Here is a 20,345-nt window from a genome sequence, read left to right as displayed (position 1 = left end):
GGTCCAGCTGTAAGAATAAATACTGGCATCTCTGCAAGTCCACACAATTCAAGGAGATGGAGCGTGAAGGCAGCTGCCTCTCTGTGCATCCCACCACCCTGTGTCCCCTGAACTTTCCAAGCCAAATCGCTCAGCCTGCCAAGGTGCAAATGTGGGACCAAGACCCAAAACAATGGCTGGAGGAGTTACAACAGATGAGGGATGTTTCAGGGCTGTGGAGTTAATTTCCATAGCATAACCCATTATGTTCTCTCTCTCACTCATTCTGCCCCTAACGAGATCCTTGGCAGAGGCTGGGGGATTTAATAAGTCTTTCCCACCTCTAGAAAATCTGACAGCGTTCTTTGCCAAGCTGCATGAGACAGCACTGGAAAGGGGAGCTCTGCGTACTGGGACTTGATGCACTGAACAGCCTTGATGCAGTTAATGGTAGTTACAGTCTATGCCCTACTTCAGGCAGATTACACCCACCACTCAGGTCTGCTCCCTCTGGGTTCATATGCTCTGGAGATGCTGACCCCATGGAGTGCTGAGCAGAGAGACAATATACAGGGGGAGCCCAACTCTATATAGATGGTTTGTGGCAGGAGAAGTTCTCTCTTGCAGCCACAGTGAGACTAGATCAGTGACAGGATTCTGTAAGTAAAACTGTTTGTGTCTTCAGAGCAGGCTTGTGTTAAGGGAGCTGACCAGGGTGCGGGGACGTCATTTTGGTAGCTCTGAGAGCTAGTTAGTTGCTTTCTGCAGCATACTTAGCTTAGCGATTAACCCAGTATTTAGAGAGGACTTGGGGGGGGGACCCGGAGAGGAATTTTCATTGATTGTGTCTCTGAGTGTCTAATAAAAAGGAATCCTCACAAGTTCCAAAATATAACCAGTGGGACAATGTTGCAAATCCTGATAGAATTGTGATTCTCCGCAGGGTGTGTGGGTGAAAGTGCCCTTTTATCACAGCTATAAGATACACTGATACTATTTCCAGTTAAAGGACTGAACCTTCCCCTCAGAGCCCCACATATGTTTCAATTCACACCAATTATGCCATGCAACGGGGTTCAAGCTAGCTACGGTCAGCCTGTTGTAAAGAGAAATGTCATGCCACCTGTGCACATGAACAGCTTCTCTCTATGTGGAGGTATTACAATCTGTATAGCGTGATGCACTGAAACCTTCTGGGACTTTCATTCTACTTCACTGCTAGAGGGGCTGCTCTCTGTCCAGGTTCACTGTCCCAACTTTGGGCTTCACAGTATCTCTGTCAAGCCATGGAAAGCTCCTTACTTGGAAGCCCTGCCTAGCAGGGAGGTAAAGAACCACCCTTCACTCTGCATTCTCCTTTCCGTTAGGGACTTGTGAGAGACAGTCGCTGTCAGCTCGGGCTCCCAGTCCCTCTGCTGTGTCTGCCAGGGCCAGATGTTGAGCAGGAAAATTCTGTTCTATTCAGGTTCTTATACTACACCCATTGCCTTGGTATCTGAGTTAATGTCATTCGATCAGTTCAAGTGGCGTGTTAGTTAAACAGAAACACTTCTCTCCAGGAGCAGGAAAAGTCCCCCTCCGACTTGGTGCTTCAGCTCCCCCTGTGCCCTCTGCACCAGCTACATGCCTGTTGCCAGATGACCTGTGCTCCCGAAGGCACTGGCTGGCTCTACCACTGATCCCACCTTTGACTGGCAAAAGCAAACCCAGCGGTAGACTTACCGTTGCCCATGGCCAGCACCTGCATGTTCTCAAACTCCAGAGTGGTGTAAGCTGGGTCCAAAGCTGCGCTATAATCTGCCATCTCCATGTCTATCAGGGCTTTGGAGAGACGCATTATCATCAGCAAACACGGGCCAGATTGCAGCGATTCCCTCGTCGGAGGTTATTGGCCCCTCAGCCTCCGGCTGCCTTCACTGCGTCCCCTATCTGTTGTCTTTTATTTCAAATATTTCTCTGAAAGGATTTGCTGAGCTTCAAGGCCTATACTCCCCAGAGGGGTGGAGGCAAAAGGCGGGGGGGTTAATCTTTAATCATCTCACCCACTGGTGAACGCTAAGCTGGATGGTTGGGTTTTTTTTTTTTTTGGTGGGGCAGCAGCGATTTTGTTGACTGTTTATTATTGAATCTACATGCACTTTGCTGATTTCAGCTTCTGGGCACGTGCCGGGGTGGCAGCACTTAGAGAGAGGAGCATTCTCCATGAGTGAAGTACATTTGCTGGGCTATTGATCTTGATGCTTAATTGTTATTATTGGTCTTAATTTTAGCTGAAGTGTAAGAACTTGGAAAAACCCTTCCTGGAGAAGGACGTTCTTGCCCTGTTCCCTCCCCTTCAATATCCTCCAGCTTTCTCTCCCTCTCGTCCCCCACACCCTTTTCTCTCTCTCGCTTTCATTTCACAGAAGGTCATTCTAACCGGAATTGCCATTTACACATGGTAACAACATGAGACTTTCATTTTACTTCCCTATAAACCGAGTTTTACAGGGCCAGAGCGCACTATAAACACCTCTCACTCCACAGCCTTTCCCAACAACTTTCAGGGACAGATTTTCAGAAGAGCCAGGCATGCAAAAGTACATGTCAAATGTGAACACAAGTGTGACTCTGGGTGCATTTTGAGCGCCCGGTGGATCAGGCATAAAATTGCACTGACATTTTTTTGTGTGCCTAACATTTTTGAAAAATCTCAGCCCGGAAGAGCAGCTCATTTTCCTGTATTTGATTTTCAAGGGACAATCTGAAAAATCTGCCCTGTGTGTTTGTATTTTAAAAATTCCCCCAGGCATTTTACAATGCAACAGAACTTTATTCTGCAGGGTGTCTTTCTTATATACTATAGCACGCAACACATGCTGTAGAGTTAAGTCCTGATCCAAAGCCCATTGAAATCAATGGGAGATTTTCTATTAACGTCCATGGGTTTTGGATTAGACCTTCAAATAATACAGGACAGTAAGAATGTACATTACAAATGTCAGGAAACAGAGCTTTTTCTTTTTCTGAGCTCCTGGCTTCATCTGCTGCGTGTGGGCTTTATGAGACGCAAGTTTATCCAGGGTGTGGCAGTGGTTTGCACTGGGAAGATTTTGTATAATCCACTGTAATTTCCATTGCACAATAACACAAGATCAACACGTGGAAATCAATTTATCACTTAACAGCATCAGCTGAATTGCATTGAAGGGCCAGTAATTAATGATTAGTGTCAGCTCTCTATGTAATCAAAACATCCCAGTTTATTTCTCAATCAATGCAGGGCGATTTAGTCTACACACTGCGAGTTAATGGCCCTGAACTAGTTTTGATCACTCTTCACAGGCACACAGGACAGACTGGGTCACGTTGAGTCAAAAAGACTTGACTGATATGAATGGCTTCCCTATGGCAGCTCAACACTGAAATCCTGGGGCCTCAGACTCTGAAAGCGTACATGCCATTGGGCTGTGACATTCGACACATGAACGGAAAATCATGGTGATGTCCTCAGCATGGTGATTTGCAAAGTCTGTGCCCCAAGACACTGACAGTCTATATTTGAAGGCACAGACACCACCTATACCCTGAGGCTACTGCTGTATGCTCCATAGGCTACCTTGCTTCCACTTGGTTGCTGGAGGTATGGGAAAGCCCCACATTCCTTTCTTGGGATTGATGTCTAGTGTTCCTTCCCTGGAGTGGGAGCAGGAGGATCGTTAAAGATGCAAAGGACCCCCCTCTGAACTCACATGGCTGGTATATCACTTCCCCTTCAGCAAGGAGGATTCTGAGCCAGGAATTCATTTGTCTGAAACAATGTGTGTGAGGTGGGGGTGGTGGAATACAGCCCCTTAACAGCCTCATTCCTGGGACCTCAGTCCCAATCCAGGCTTGGCTAGAGTGATCCCTTTGATTAGATAAATGGTGCAGACACTAAGTCAAATATGTGCAGGATTTGCCATAGTGTCTAGTAAAATATCATAAAAGCATGGCCCATTTTGCTTAGTTCAGCAAAACAAGTCTTTGTTCAACTAGGCTGCTGACTAAATAAGACTGAAATACTTGCTCACTCCCATTAGGTCTGGAGGACGTATGTCAGGGAGGATTCAGAATGCTAGGAATAGAAAATGAAGAGATGTATACGAAAGGTGAGTGGGGGAGATTGAGGGGAAATTAGATGGCACAGGAGGCTGGGAACTGTCAAAAGGACATAGGAGCCTTTCACCTCTAGGTTGGTGGTGACTGCAATCCACCATTACTGGTGTTTTCAGTTCAGTTCCTAGTGTACAAGGCCCAGATCCTCAAAGACACCTAACTCCCATATCACAAAACCCTTATCTCAGCAGAGAGGTCAAAGACAAGGAGACTACACACTTCCTGCATTCTTGAGGATGGTCACACCAAAGCAGAGATGGGGTACACTACCAGGAATGCTTGATTTTTCTCCCATCAACAATAGACCATCCTACTCATTAGTCAAGTTACCCAAGCTCCAATCTAGTATGAGAAGATTCTCCTCTCCCTGAGAGACTGACAACTTCTCTACTGGGAATTTAGGAGAGATTCCCTTGATGAATCAGTGGTAACTTGGTGCCTGTGTGGCATCTTTGAATGACACACTGACCCATCCTGGGCTAAGCATATAGACCAGGACCAGTGAATGGCTGGCCTGAGAGGGGACTCCTTAAAAATTATTTAATGGACAAATCTCTTCCTTTTTAGGCTGATTTGAATTTTTCTGCCCCACTTAGCAGCTGTTTCTCTTTTAGTATCAGTCAGAGGGAGGGATAAATTCTGATCTCACTGGTAAAAATCCAGAGCAAATCCACTGACTTCAGAGGAGTAACCCCACCCTGGGGCAGACACAATGCCCTTTGAAGTCACAGGAAATATTCTCATCAACTTCAATGGGTCCAGGATCAGGCCCATTGGCACCAGTGCAGCTGAGAGGAGAATTTGGCCCAGTTTTAGCAAGTAGCAGCAGCTGGAAGAAAGAAGGCAGAAGCTTTGGAGGGTTTAAGGGTGGAATCTGGGCTGGACAATGGGTCTCTCCATGTTCTGTCCTGGTGATGAGAGTCCCGGTGAATGGCAGCTCCACATGCACTGAGCCGAGCCCCAGACAGAATCTAGTTGGTTAGGGAAACTTCCTCCTATCACCCCATCAATCTTTCTCCCCACCCACCTTCTCAGCACTTCATACTATGTGAGACAGCTGTAATAGGAAACTGTTAGAATTCCAGGAACCGGAATACCCTGCGCATGGGGCAATCATTCGATTTTATCAGAGAGCAGTAAATTTTCCTGTGTTTTTCCTCATACAAGGGTGACATGAGACTAATCCTGCCCCATATACAGACTGACAAGCTTGGCAATTTCACTAAGAGGAAAGGGGATTCCCAGCAAATAAGATACGCGCCTCATTAAATAAGGAGCAGGATACAGGGCAATTAATAAACAGGCATGGGAAGGATATAATCATCCTATGTGCATAGAGACAGAGAGTGACACACTCAGAGAGACACGGGAGCAGTCTGTCTGTACCACCTGCACAGAGCCACTGAAGTTATAAAATGGCTGTCTTCTGATCCAGTTACAATTTATACTGTGAACACGACAAGAGTTAAACTCAGATGATGCTTGTCCATGCTGCAGATTGTAACCGAGTCACTTGGCCTGCTTATACGTGTGGCGTGGCTGAGCCCAAAATCTATAACAGGTATATACTGACAATTTTAGATTGTTACTTCTATTTCAAATAAATGTAACAACCCCCTTCTAAATTGCAAGGAAGAATAAGTTTGGAAGAAGGGAAAGGGATGCAGAACTATCTTCACAGTCAGTGGAATTGGCAACCCATTGAATTCGATGGAGTTATACCAGCAGAGAACATGGCCCCGGCCATATAACCCCCACTGCCCTATGACTAACGTGGAACCTCTTTTGTGCAGAAATTCAGGGACATGACCTTTGGCAGCACTTCCATACCTTGTCCTGTCAATGGAGTTATTGAAAGTGGATTGAAAAATCATTGTTGTTCTTTAGGGAGAAAGGAAAACCCCAGTGACTTCTTAAAACACAATCTGTCGCCATTCAGAAGCCATAGCCAGATGGGAGGGATGAGAAACAGCGTGCCTAATGGTGAGAGCAGCAGCCTGGGCATTAGGATTCCCGTTCTGCTGGCTTACTCTGTGACTTTGAGCAAGTCACTTTGCCTCTGTGCTTTGATTTATCATCTGTAAAACAGACAAAGGCTGAAATAATTAATGTTTGTAAAGTGTTTGAGACCATTGGCTGATTGAAGGTATTAGCTGATAGACACGCAAGGCATTTTATTATCCAGTAAGCGCTGTCAGTAACAGCGAAGGATGCAGGGGAAGCAATTCTTCAGGCCTCTCTTTCCATTCAGCATGGAGACGGCCTTCCTCACATCCAGGAAGCCTGAGGCCTGTAGTAAGCAGAAGCCATTGGAAGCAGAAAATGATATGGCAGAATAATTTTGTGAGGAATATTGGCTCAAAAGCACTGCATTGAGGCTCCATAATCTGTTGGAAATAGGATTCCAAAGGTGATCTTTAATTCCCCAGGAACCGAAGACACTCTGTCCTGCACTCCCTACAGAGCCCAATGGCCATCCCAAGGCACCCTGTTCATTTGCAAGGTTTCCATGCAGAGTCGGATTAGCAGACCAGAAAAAGTGAAGCTTTTTGATGCTGCAGGACAGCTAGGTGAAGAGGCATCAGAAAAGGACCAAGGCAAGAGTTACAGCTCTGGGCTACTGGAAGGAGTGGGAGATGGCGTGATGAGTGTTTGCATCCCCAGTCCCACAATTGGAGAGGGAGATGGGTGAGTCCATGAAATCACTCAGCATAGAACCAGGGAGTCCACAGAAAAGTGTGTCCTCAAGTGGTGAGTTGCATTGCTTGTACCTAAAGCAGACCTTGGATCAGAAAGACCTAGAACATTGGTTCCCAAACTTTTTGGCATCACGCCCCCTTTTTAATTTTTGAGAAACCCTCATGCCCCCCACCTCTCCTTTACCATCATCCAACCCCCCTTTTAACTAATTCAATTCATAATTTAAAATTAAAAATAAACACAAAAACTTGGTATAAATATTTTATTTAAAATGAAAAATAAGCACAAATAGTTTTTCTTGGCACAAACATTTAATAAAAATGTAATTTAAAATAATATATAGCATAAACAAAACAAATTTAATGTGAAGGATGATGTTGTATTTTCTTCATGACTTGGGAAATTCTAGGTTTGAAAGATGAAAGTGCGCAACACAAATCGTTTTTGATATCCAGTCGATTCCTTTGTTTCGTTTTTATTTTGACTAAACTTGAAAAGCTTTATTCACAGAGGTACGTCGACGAAAACGGAAGAATAATACGTAGTGCTTCTTCTCCAACTTTCGGATAAATTGGGAAATATTTTATCCAAAATTCCTCCAGGCTTAAGTTTTCAAAAATATCTTTCGCACTTGAATCATATTCCATTTCGAGTGCTTGTTCTTGCAATACTTCTGGCAATGAATCGACATCAATGTTGAACAGATTACATGCTAATTTATGAATGGGGTTGCCAGAAAAGTTGTCTGGAAAATAGCGGATGAATTCGTCAGCAAGGCAGTCCACATGAAACACAATTTTGTTCTTTGCATCCTCTTTACAAAGTTCTTGGAAACCTTCATTTTCAGCGAGTGATGAAAACGTTGGAAAAAATGAAAAGTTAGGTGTCTGAGCTTGCATTTGACGTTTCCAAAGCTCGTTTTTTCCTGTAAATGCTATGATGGCATTGTAGTGCACTATAATGTTTGCAGCGGTTTTTTTTTTTTTTGCAGCTTCAAATTGAGATTGTTCAAAGATTCAAAAATGTCCATGAGGTATGCCAGTGAAAGTTGAAACGTTTGGTCCATAAATGCATGATATAACTCTTCTTTTTTCTGTTGCTCGAGGAAAATTTCCACTTCGTCTTTCAGTTCGAATAATCTCGAAAGCATGTTCCCTTTGGAAAGCCATTGTACCTCCATGTGAAACAAAAGAATTTTATGATCACTCCCAAATCTGCGCAAAGAGCTGCAAAAAGTCTCCTATTTAAAGCGCTGTTCTTCACAAAATTGACAACTTTGATGGCCAAATTCAATGAGTCATGTAGGTCATCTGGAAGGGTTTTAGTAGCCAGTGCTTGTCTGTGTATGACGCAGTGAGTCGTGGTTACGTCTGGACTTTTTTTCTTTCTCAAATGTCACAAGTCCAGAGTGAGAGCCAAACATTGCTGGAGCACCGTCTGTGCATACGCCAACCAGTTTTTCCCATGAAAGTCCATTTTCTTCAAAAAAGTCAGAAACCATTTTCATAACATCAGAAGCCTTTGATGTGGTCGTCAATTCCTTTGAAAAAAGCAGTTCTTCTTTCACAGTTCCATCGTTAATGAATCGAACGTAGACAAGCAACTGACAGCATTGTGCTACATAAGTGGTATCATCACACTGAATTGCGAAAAAAGGAGAAGCTTTTACTGCCTCCACAACTTGAAGTTTTAGATCTTTCGCCATGTCATTGATGCGACGTTTCACGGAATTGTCGGAAAGCGAAATTTCTGATATTTTTTTCTTGCTTTTGGCACCAAGCACAATATCAGCTGCTTTCAACAAGCAAGGCTTCACAAGAGTTTCTCCTATTATGTGCGCTTTCTTGGCTTTAGCGATGAGCAATGATAGTTCTTAAGATGCTTCTACCACTTTGGCTGACGCTTGATGAAAAGCGCCAATAGTGTCCAACTCCATGCGTTTTAAATTTTGAAGTTTAGCAGCAAAAAACTCTTGGTTTGTCTTTCAAAGCACTGTGGTTCTTTGTCAAGTGTCGCTCAAGACGACTCAGGACTCAAGGCATCATTGCTGAGAACTGCATGGCATATTATGCATTGAGGATGATAGATCCCGTTTTTTTCCATGACGGTGAAACCGTACTTAATGTAGTCTTCATCGTACTTCCTTTTCTTAATCGCGGCCATAATATACTAATAAAAAAAATCTATAAAAATAATTTTTTGAATTCGTGAATAATAACGGACGCAAGTTAATTTGAGTTATCGCGAACGTTTATGTACTACTACTATTATGTACGAATGCGTGCTGCCCTATATATACCCCACCACCAGTCCGGCAAGTAGCCGGTCTTGCACGGTGAGTGGTGGAGGTAACCACTCCCACGATAGAACAGTCTCGAACATTCTCGCTAGCAAGCTAAGAAGTTTTAAAAAGTTCCATTGCTTTCTACATCATTCTTTGGCCTCCCCACCAACCGAAATGGCATTCCTACATGTCGAAAGGCAAAAAAATAAAAAATATTTGCATTTTCTGGTATGAAATTTGAAAACATTGCAGTTACATACTTTTATTTATAGTTGTATTTTTATTATTATTGTACTTTATGTTATACCTTTATTCTTGACGAAATATATTCATAATCAAAAACGAGAAGATTGTTAATACTTTATTGTAGTTAAATAATATAGGCCTGTAATTGGACAATTTTATGAATAGTTATTATTATGTATACAGAATATGTATAATGTATTATTGTCTGTTGGGCTATTAAATAAATAAGTCAAATAAATAAATAAAGAAATAAATTATGCTGATAAAAAAATATTTTCTTTATGAAAATTTCACAGCCTCGCACCCCCTTTGAAATTTCTTCACGCCCCCTCAGGGGGGCGCACCCCCCAGTCTGGGAACCGATGACCTAGAAAAAACATTCTTAATATCCCTGGTGAAGTTTTGCCAAAGCAGCAGGTAGGGCTGCAGCCACATGGTTTGGAATGAGTAGTACCTGGAAAATTGCATCTCAAACACATACAAGTTTCCAGTAATCATCCAAGCTTCACCTTCAAGATCTGTTTTTCAGCTGGGCCGCCCCCTGGACTCTAGTTTTTCATGCACAATGTTGTACCCACAACAATTTCAAGCCCAAATGGCATTAACTGGATATCTAAGATCCTGAATTACACCTTCAGGCCTAGAGCTAGAAATCTAGTTGCTACAATTTGCCTGAATAATTCATAGCTGGTGTAAATGTAGAGGCCATTTCTAAACATTTCGGCCTACATTCTCCAGGCCTGAACCCACCCCAAATTTTGGAAAAGTTCTGTACTGGATCTGTACTGTGAAAGTTTTGTACTGTGAAGCTGGGACATGTGTTTATTGCCACATTGAATGTCATCAACAAATCTCTCTCTCTCTCTGTTTGATCTTTCAGTCTCTCATTCACCAAATGAGCTGAGGGAGAAGCGCAAACCGCCTGAGTTACAAGCTAAAGAACAAAAGTCCTGGGGAAATAACGTCACATAGTCATCTCCACACCCGGAAAGGTCCCTTCTGCTTTTCTCCCTTTGAAATTTCAAATTCCAGTTTGTGGACAAAGTCCTGTCTATCTGAGAATATAGATCTCCGACCACTGACCAAACTCCATTCCAAGCAACTACCTAGTTATGCTTTTTCCCTGCCTCGCAGTCTCTTCTGTTCACTCGTTGGGTCTGCTGGGATCGTACTGAAACTCTCACCAGAACAGTTGCGCACATACAAAGTGGATTTCCACATTTTCGTCTTAATCTAACAGCTTCCTTTCAAAGTTGGGAATGGGGAAGAAGATGCTGATCATCTGTAATAAACCAGGTAGGACCCTTATCACCTGCAATTCCTGTGCGCAGCCATTACGAACAGAAAAAGAGAAGAGAAAACAAGGGCCCCCATTGTGCTTATACTAGCCATTTTAGGTCATTACTTAAATTTTAAAAAAGGCTATTTAAAAGGGTTCAGAAAGCAACAGGCAGAATTAGCTCTTGGAAGCAAAGGCACTTCATGTGGTTAACTGATAACTCCAGCTAGCCTCCTCACTCTCTCATTTCCCCAATTCGGCTGAACTTACTTGCATGCTAATCATTTCTCGGCCTGTTTATTCTGCATTAAAAAATTAACAGAGAATAGTTTACTGCATGACTTGCTCACACACAAACCCTGCAAGCTAGCAGGCAGGCTTTAAACCCTTATGCAAGACTTTGGGGTCCAGCACTGAATCTGGGCATCTAGAGAGATTATTTTTTTAAAGAATAGTTTTTCTAAAGTCAATATAAATTTCCCCCCCTTCCGTGCCCTGAGTATATTTGCTCTGTGGCTGTTTCCAAATGGGAAAGATAAAGCCAAGGGCTTCTATTTTGTCATACTTTTTGTAAACAGGGATATTTTGGCCACATTGTCAAATCCCATTTGCCTTTTGTCGGAATTTGTCCCCTAAACAATTACAGAGCAGAGTTTTCTGTGTGTTAATAAGCAGCTCTGAGGAATTTGTCTGGAGTCAGTCCGGGGCGCAGAGAGCTATAGTTCTCTATCCAATTGAAACAAGCATCAGGTAAAGAGCTGGTGTAGATCTAGGGTGACCAGACAGCAAGTGTGAAACATCGGGATGGGGGTGGTGGGTAATAGGTGCCTATATAATAGGCGCCTATGTAAGAAAAAGTTCCTATAAAATCGGAACATCTGGTCACCCTATGTAGATTAGCTGACATACAGCAGCTGAAGCTCTGGCCCAGTAACATTTCCTGGAAATATTCTTGACAGGTGGGAGAAGTCTCCAGGGAGCTGTAAGGTTCAGCAGAATTAATTAGAGGTCTATTGTCCCCTTGATCTCCACACATAACTCACACTAGGATATATATATGGCATTATGAAGAGGATAAACTGACCTCTAAGGCATAATCTGAAAGCTACATAGTCTGTGAAGTGGTGAAAGTGACAAGTAAGAACAACAACAGACTCCGACTCCTAGAGTAGCCCCAGTATTTAAATTCCTAGGAATTATCTGTAGATCTGGTCTTGGCACCTGGGCCAGTTGTTTCTGGGGGTTGGTGTTTACAGGAGATGATGCCATCCCTGCATTGCCTGGGGATGGCATATTGCACGTTAAGGCAGCCAAGTCAGATTGGTTGCTGGGCCCCATGGGCCACACATTGTGGCAGATATGCCTTTACTTGTGCATTTTGTAACATGTTGCCTGCTAACAGGAATTTGGGGCTTGATCAGGGCACAACAAACTAAACACACTGCAAGGTGCTTTAATCAACCTCGTGCTAGTTCACCACTGCAGACAAGAGGAGTTCTCTGAAAATGTCCAAACCCAGGAAAAATCAGTCAGACTTGCCCATAAAAGGTGCTCTGTTGCCAAAGATCCACTGGGAATGGTTTAGGGTATTGAGTAATCCAAAGCACTTGGAACATGTGGAATAAGACATGCTTGGGAGTAAGGAAAAGATTCCACTAAATCTCCATCCACGTATTTGAACTGGAAGCTGCAAAGGACATTCTCAGAGAGCCTGAGCTAATTAAAGGAACCATAATAAACAGCTGCCATGCAAAAGGGATAGGGAAAGAGAACCGTCAACACGTGCGTCTTCACTTACCGGAGGGTCCGGCGGCAGGCAATCGATGTTCTGGGATCGATCCCGGAAGTGCTCGCCGTCGACGCCGGTACTCCAGCTCGCCGAGAGGAGTACGCGGCATCGACGGGGGAGCCTTCCTGCCGCGTCTGGACCCGCGGTAAGTTTGGACTAAGGTACTTCGAATTCAGCTACGTTATTGACGTAGCTGAATTTGCGTACCTTAGTCCGAAGTGGGGGCTTAGTGGGGACCAGGCACACAGACCGTTTAAACATATCCCACAATAAGATTAACCCTTACAGTGCCTTTCATCCCAGGATCTCAAAGGGCTTTATTAATGCCGACAAAGCCTCTAAACACCCCCAGGAAGTAGTTATTGTTACTGCCATTTGTTTGGTTGGTTGGTTGGTTTGGATTTTTTAATAGGACAGTTAACATAGAGAGAGGTTAAGGCCCAGGTTTTCAGAATTGCATACAACGGCACTCACAGAAATGCCAATGCAATTGCACATCTAATCTACATGCACAGTCACTGAGTCTGCATTACAGTCATGGTAACGGCATGTGCAAATGATCAGTTGTATGTGTTTGTGCACACAATTCCATGTGTGCCCCTTTGAATATCTGGGCTGAAATGATTCACTCAAGATCATGCAGTGAGTCACTGGCGCAGCTGGGAAGAGAACTGAAAAGTTCCATGTAGTTACCTTTATACAGAGTCCCCCAGCTTGGCTAAACATAGCAGATCCATTTCATGTTTTATTTTAATATTGCAAATGGGCCTATTTTTACCCCCAAATGCACCACATGTTTGTGAATAGTTCATTAAAAACTCGATTCCAGTGAAAATGAGCCTATTCTGGAGCAAAGCAATGGCCCATCTTGAGGGGAAAGGTGGTTTCGAAATGAAACGTTCAAAATACAGTGTATACATTTTGGCAGATTTTCACTTTCAAAATGACCATTTCAGCCTTTTTAATGGAAAAGAAAATTCGAGGAGAACAAAAGGGCCAGAATGAAGTGGTGTACGTCTGGAGCCAGATTCTTCCAAGAGCTCTGCACCCAGCAGAAAATAGTGGAGAACCCACACTTTTCTCCTCCCCATGGGAGCTACAGAATGCTGAATGCACAAAAATCTAGTCCTTAATGTGCAAAATTCAGCAAAAAAGCATCCCCCGGTTGAGCACAGCTCTGGTTCCAAGGTTCTGGTTCTGAAATGACCCTAGCAGTAATACCCTTCACTGAGCAGCACTTATGTGAGCTGTGGGACTCTTGTTGGGAGATAAATGCCACCCATTCTGACTCGGGGAATCCCTGCAGATCCCTGCGTAGCATACAGCTCAGCAGACACAGCGAGGGCCTTGCCACTAGTCCCTGCAAGCCATTTGCCGTTCATTTAGGTTTCATTTGCTTATACTTCATGTTCATTATACACACATGAAAAAGCTCCTGGATAATTCCAGCCAGTGGAGCGATACCCAGAATCGCTGCTGTCAGAGGAGGAGAATTGCCAAAATCAACAAAGGTTACAAAGCAATTTTTTTTGCAAAACAATTCCTCCAAACGACCTGCCTGCTGGAAAGGGCCCTTTGTCACTGTTGGTACCAATTGCATCATCTACTGCCAGAACTGGGAAATGGACCGATGGGGTTAATTGCAAGGGATCATAAGAGATGGTAAACTGCTCCGAAGCCCAAATGGATTAGGAGCTGGGGCTGTGTGGGAAAGTAGGAGATCCACTGACCACTATGTTCTGCTGAGAATCTCAGTCCTAGCATGGACAAGGAAAGAGTAGATAAAGTCACTGCTTAGATAGTAGATTTCCCAAAGGACAAAAAGCATCTTCCTGAAACAAAAGCCTTCCTGATGGATGTCCTGCACAGGATAGCATGGCAGACCTCTTCTGGGCATTGGGCCGTTCACTCTAGACCTGTCAAATGGAGTTAATCCATTAGTGGAGTCCCTCAGCTGGGCCCAGAAATGCTTTGGATGCATCCTACATCTTCACACAACTGAGACTAAAAAATGAGACCTCCATGGTTCATAGACAGTGGCTGTAGTAGCAGCTCACCCAGTTGAACTAAACATCAGCCTCTCCCTGTCTGAGCCAATAAGGAGCTGTAATGAACTGGTCTCCGCTGGAAGAGCCTCTTTGCTCATGCGAGAGGAAGGTTGGTCTTATGGTGGTGGTGGTGGGCGTTCTGGACAGGGATTCAGGAGAGCTAGGTTCAAGTCCTGGCACTACATGGACTCCCTGTGTAACTTTGGGAAAGTCACTCAATCTCTCTGTGCCTCAGTTCCCCATCTGTAAGACTTCATTTAAAATGTGTGGGGTACTCAGGTACTGCAGGGATGGAGCCACTCAGAAGGACAGATTGATCTGACACATTCCAGCACATGACTCCATGGGGCCACAACCACAAACGTCTTTCTTAACTACAGTTTCTGCCTTGTACCATAATTTATCCTGCTAGTGTAATGCCATGCCATGCCCTGGGTGGGTTGTTGGCAATGCGGATCAAACCTATGACTTCTGGGTCATAAGTATGAACTTCTCTGCCTGAGCTAAAAGACCCAGCTCTAGTCTATTGAAGGCCTCCCAATACTGGGTAACATCTGCCACGTGTTTGTTTTCATGTTGCTACTTGTTTATGTGAGACAATCTTTTAGATATCCTGGGCCCAGGCCATGGAGCGCCTTGAAGATAGGGACCCAAGACCTGGAACTTGATGTGGTATTCTATGGGGAAGCCAGTTTAAGGAGCAGAGGACAGGGAGGTTTCATATGCTGTGGTAGCCTGTGTCTATGGGTACGTCTATACTACCCGCTGGATTGGCGGGTAGTGTTCCATGTATCGGGGATCGATTTATTGCGTCTCTGAGATGCAATAAATCGATCCCCGAATCAACACCCGTACTCCACCTCGGCAGGAGGAGTTAGTGGAGTCGATGGGGGAGCCACGGCAGTCGACTCGCTACCGTGAGAACGGCCAGGTAAGTCGAACTAAGATACTTCGACTTCAGCTGAAGTTGTATATCTTAGTTCGAACCCCCCCGCTAGTGTAGCTCAGGCCTAAGAGAAGATGTGCTACGGCGTTCTGTACCGCTCTTTCTATTATCCAAGATGGTAGAAGGCTCGTCAAACTCTGTCTGTGGCCCAGCCACGACTACAGGTGAACAGAGCCCCCATTGAGTGAGCCTAGGTTACACTAGCACCATGATACTGAACAATATTTCATCTCTTAATACCGCATCCATCTTCTCCAACCATTCCCAGCAGAAATGACATTGTGCTATTTGCTGTTCAAAGCCTCTTTGTATTAGTCTGACACCAAAAACACCTGAAGATTTCATGTGCAGTTTGGGACATTCCAATACAAGATACAATGATGGGGAAATTGTAAAGGATCCAAAAAAGAGCAAGAAAGGGTCTGATGGGAACTGAGAACTGTTCAGAAATATTTGAAGTATCAAGGAGGGAGCAGAATTGTGTAGGTGGATGAATAGATTGACAGAACTAGAGCAAAAGGGAAAATCAGGCTGGACATTAAAAAAAAGTCTCAAAAGTGAGATTCTGGGATAATCCTGGTTTCTGGAGTTGGTAAAAAATAGACAACACCCCAGGCACTCTTCCACATAGGCAGATACACTGGGTGACCTCATATTTCCTGCCCCTAATATTTCTGATTCTCTCATTGAAGAAAGATGTCATCTATGTAATGTTAGGGCACAAGAGTCACCAATAACTCCATAACACGAGAGGTTTATAATCCAAACATTCACATTAACAACAGATGTGGATGCTGTAGCGCCATCTGGCTAACTTCCAAGATAACGCACGTCACCGCAAATCATTAGTTCCCCTTTAAGCTGAACCCGGAACTCAAAGGCAGAATAACATTATTATTTATCACAATTGGTTCCCGCAGCACCCTGGGCTAATGGCCTCTTCTGTCATAAAAGAATTAAAATATATTATGACCATAAACTGCATAAATTGAGTCAACTAAATGTTTCAAACACCGAAGCCATGAACTTTTCTAAATCAATCATCAACAGATAAAGAATGCAATGATTAACTGGGTATAACTCCCAGTACAAGTGCCCCCAAAGCAGGTTTCATCAAAACATGCTGGCAGAGGATGACTTTATCTAGAGAGATGGCTGACAGGGCACAGACCTGGCTGCTTCTTGGAAGCAGAGGCATGTGTCAGAAGAAGAAACAAGATGGGAATGTTTTACAAAAACACATCCCTCCATAATTTCTTTCTCTCTTGTTTGATTTAAATGGATTTTAGTGCCAGTGAAAAGGGGGAAACTGCTAGTTCTGCAGACTGGAACCCTTTAGTCGAAGGACAGGCGCAAAACTGAACACGAGCTGCAGCTGCAGTGTGGGCAATGCAGGCAACCCTGACCTGAGAGACTGCCTCTATGGAGAGTGGGGAGTTCAATCGCCGTGCCCCATTCAATCCTCGGCCTCTCTTCTGAGGGTGCCAACAAACCAGGAATTGCACTGCAGACTATCAACCCATCTCACAAAAGGCATCAAAAATTGTTCGATGGCAGTGACTACAGAACCAATATCTTTTATGGGGTGTTGTGGAGATCGATCTATCTATCCTAATCTAAGAACTTACACCATGTCCATTGGTTGGCATAGTGTCAGTCTTGGATTCATGTGCCTTGCAGTCTACAAAATGTCAGAATTAAGTTCCGGGATGTTGCTAGGAAGTGTTGTAGGTGGGAGGAGTGCAGAGCCCCAGTCTGGGATTTACCTAGCACTATCTGGGGGAAAACTAATTTTCCCCTAGTGAGCTATAAGTGAAATCAAAGGGAGTCCCAAGCTAGTTAGTTCAGACTTGGCTAGCTAGGAGTTTGCATATGTGACACTCACCAGGCTTCCTGACCGTAGGGCTGTCCCTGTGCAGCTTGCATAGGGCGTAAGGGCTAATAAAAATAATCCCATCATCACCTACTTTGTCTCTGACTTCAAAAGGGATTTGGCCAGTTTCAGCCTATGAAGTTTGCATCTGGAGAGTCTGATATTCCCTAGACTAAGAGCGTCCAACTCGGTTCCTAAAATGTCTGTCTCTGCTCCATATGGACAGAGCTAGAGGGAATTTTAGTGCATGTGGTGGTAGTGGCATGGCTCAGCAGAGCAGGGAGACCCTGAGAATGGAGCAGCACTTTACACCGATGTCAGGGTGTAGGGAGAGTTAGACACCACCCAGTGACTTGCAGGCGAAGGGTTGAAGCTTTGTCTCTCAGCACATGATGCCAGGCTTCATTAAAGGTACATCAGCCAGGAGAACAGGAATGGGCTCTGTTGAGGGATAGTTTCCCAGTAGCTTCAGTGGGAGTTTGTTTGGGCCCTAAATGAGGACTGAGCTCTAGAGTTCTCCTCTGTCTCGGCTGGAACTGGGTGCCCTCTGCTTTCCACCCTGGGCCTATAGGGGTACATCTACATTGCAGCTTGGAGTGAGCCTCCGAGCCCGGGTAGACAGACTCATGCTAGCGTGGCTCGAGGCAGCACGCTAAAATTAGCCGTGTGGCTGCTGCAGCTCAAGCTCTCAACCTCCCCAACCTCCTAGGCTTGGGAGTCCACATTCCTGCCCAAGCCACAACAGCCACACAGCTATTTTTAGTGAGCTAGCTCAAGCCCTGCTAGCACAAGGTTCTCCACCCAGTGCACATAGCATGGGAGACTGGCTAGAGGTAACCCCTTTGATTGCATTTATTTGACCCTCCCCCAGAGTCCTGTGGGTTGTTTGCCTTCCTCTGCCCACCAGCTTCTGGGCCTGGAGTTCTGCATAGGGTTTGGCCCAGAGTGAGCGCAGGACCCTGAACGGCAAGGTTCCTGACCCCGAGTTGTCACCAGACAGGAAGAATGCTCTGGCGACAAGAGGAGGTGTGTAGGTGAGGAGAACTGAGCAAACAACCGGGAGGATTGCTAAGTCTCAATTCAAAAGTGAGTTTCGCTTCAACCACATTCCCATCCTCTTCCCTTTCAGTGAACATCCCAGCCCCTGGGTGTTATAGAGGGAGTGTGATGGAGTCTCTCAGGCGTTCTCCACCCTCTGCTGGAGATGTTCACACCCTAACAACACTCTGCTCAAGATGAACCCACTGACTCAGACTGGGCTACCAACAAAACGTAGTCATCTAGTGGCCTAGAAGGGCCAGGAGGAGACGCTGACCAATCAGGAGCCAGCAGGCCAGTTCAGAAGGCTTGCCTGCTGCCTCTCAGGACAAGCGTGGGGTAAGACTGGGACAGAGGCGGAGCGCTCAGTGCTAACCCAGAATGCCAGGGCCAGGTCAGGTCCTTGCTTTCAAGCGCTGCAACCAAGCATATGCCTTTGATGTTTGTTTGTTGAACATACAGGCAGCCAAATTCTGTGTTTGTAACTGCGTAGGGCCTGACACTGAATTTACGGCCCAGGCTGCCCTGCTCCAAGCAGGCAGCCACAACTTGTGGGGTAAGGCAGGGAGAGTCTGCAGTACCAGGCTTGGCCCAACAAGGCATGCTGTGGACCAGCCTCACCTGTGAAAAAGAGAAAGTCCCACCTCGCAGGTGCATTTTCCACTCAGTCAGCTGGGGTTGAATTCTGCAGCCTTGGGTCGGCTGAAAAGCGAGCAGCTTCCAGTTTACACTGTGTTCCTGCAACTTCTGTGCCCCTCGGGTTGGTGTGAGGATGTTTCTCCGTGCACCCAGGGGAGAAGAGGCCCCTTGTTACTCAAACACATTCTCCTAACAAAACGCCACCTTATGTGCGGAGATGCTGTGACTACACGCATCATGGCATGTCACCTTGAAACGATACCTGTTCATCTGAAATGGGAGACCCACTTGGCAGGACTTGTGATGTCCAAGTAGAGTCCCCGATTTCCCCTATGCAGAAATGGAATCCTAACAAGTCCCTGCTTGGCTGACCAGGGTCCCTGGTGGTTTGATACCTGTGTATTGCTATTCCTAGCAGTCCCGCTGTTCCCGAGCAGCAGAGACATCACGGACCCCACAATGTAGGCCATGATCTCACTGCACAGTTCACCCTCAAGAGGCAAAATGCATCACAGAGTAATCAGGGACGTCTTTGCCTACACTGCAGCTGCCAGTGAATCGCCAAGCCTGGCCAGACAGACTTGCACTAGTGGGGCTTGAGATAGCAGGCTAAAAATAGCTGTGTGCGGCAGAGACTTGGGCTAGAGACCAGAACTTGAGCCTAGGGGATCGGGTGGGTAGCCTGAGTCACTGCCAGAGTGGTAACGGCCACACAGCTATTCTTAGCATGCTAGCTTGAACCGTGCTAGCATGAGTCTGCCTTCGTGGGCTGGCAGGCTCGCGCCCAGCTGCAGTGTAGACAGACCCTTGCAGGCCTGAGATAGGATCAGTAACATGGGGGTGAATCCTCTGAGGTCCTAAACCTATTTTTCAGTCACTTTACATAAGGGAGAATGCCTTAGTCCCAGGTACTCCGGACGAGTAGGAAATGCAGATTACTTCTGGCCAGTGGCAGGGGGACCTCCGGGGGACAGACAATTCAATACAGGTTCCAAGCAGTAGCCTAGTGACTGGGATAACAGGGCTGTGGCACTAGATTCAAGCCCTGCTCCAGGGACTTCAGGGTAACAGAGAATTCAGTGCTGGCTGCCAGGAGTGCCACCAGATTTTTTGCCGCCCTAGGCGGCGGAAAGTCCTGCCCCCGAAATGCCACCCCTGACAGAGGCGGCGGAAGGTCCCGCCTCTGAAATACCGCCGACAACTGGGGTGGCCGAAGATCCGGCCACCGCGGTCGCCGCCCCCCAAATGTTAGTGCCCTAGGTGACCGCTTAGGTCGCCTAATGGATTGCGCCGGCCCTCCTGGCTGCAGCAGTTCTGGTCACCCATAAACAGCTGGCAAAATATAATGGGCAGATGTGGGCTGAGGAGAAATGTTGGATTGGGAGAT

The 20,345-nt window shown here is 45.5% G+C and overlaps 1 protein-coding gene across 2 annotated transcripts in view; it reads right to left on the bottom strand.

Moving 5' to 3' along the window:
* HNF4A (hepatocyte nuclear factor 4 alpha) overlaps window positions 1-20,345 on the bottom strand; it is a 71,135-nt gene that overhangs the window by 31,311 nt on the left and 19,479 nt on the right. Inside the window, exon 1 of one of the 2 annotated variants that reach the window (XM_054046001.1) lies at window positions 1,702-1,918. The exons of the other annotated variant lie outside the window; for it this stretch is intronic. Coding sequence (XP_053901976.1) covers window positions 1,702-1,822 — 121 coding nt within the window. The 5' untranslated portion in view covers window positions 1,823-1,918. Of the gene's footprint in view, window positions 1-1,701; window positions 1,919-20,345 lie in introns of those variants that run through there. 2 annotated transcript variants of the gene reach the window in all.

The sequence above is a fragment of the Malaclemys terrapin genome, chromosome 12, assembly GCF_027887155.1.
Source record: "Malaclemys terrapin pileata isolate rMalTer1 chromosome 12, rMalTer1.hap1, whole genome shotgun sequence".
Lineage (NCBI taxonomy): Eukaryota > Metazoa > Chordata > Testudines > Emydidae > Malaclemys > Malaclemys terrapin.
Note: the sequence above shows the minus strand (reverse complement) of the source record. Positions and strands in the feature narration are given on the sequence as shown.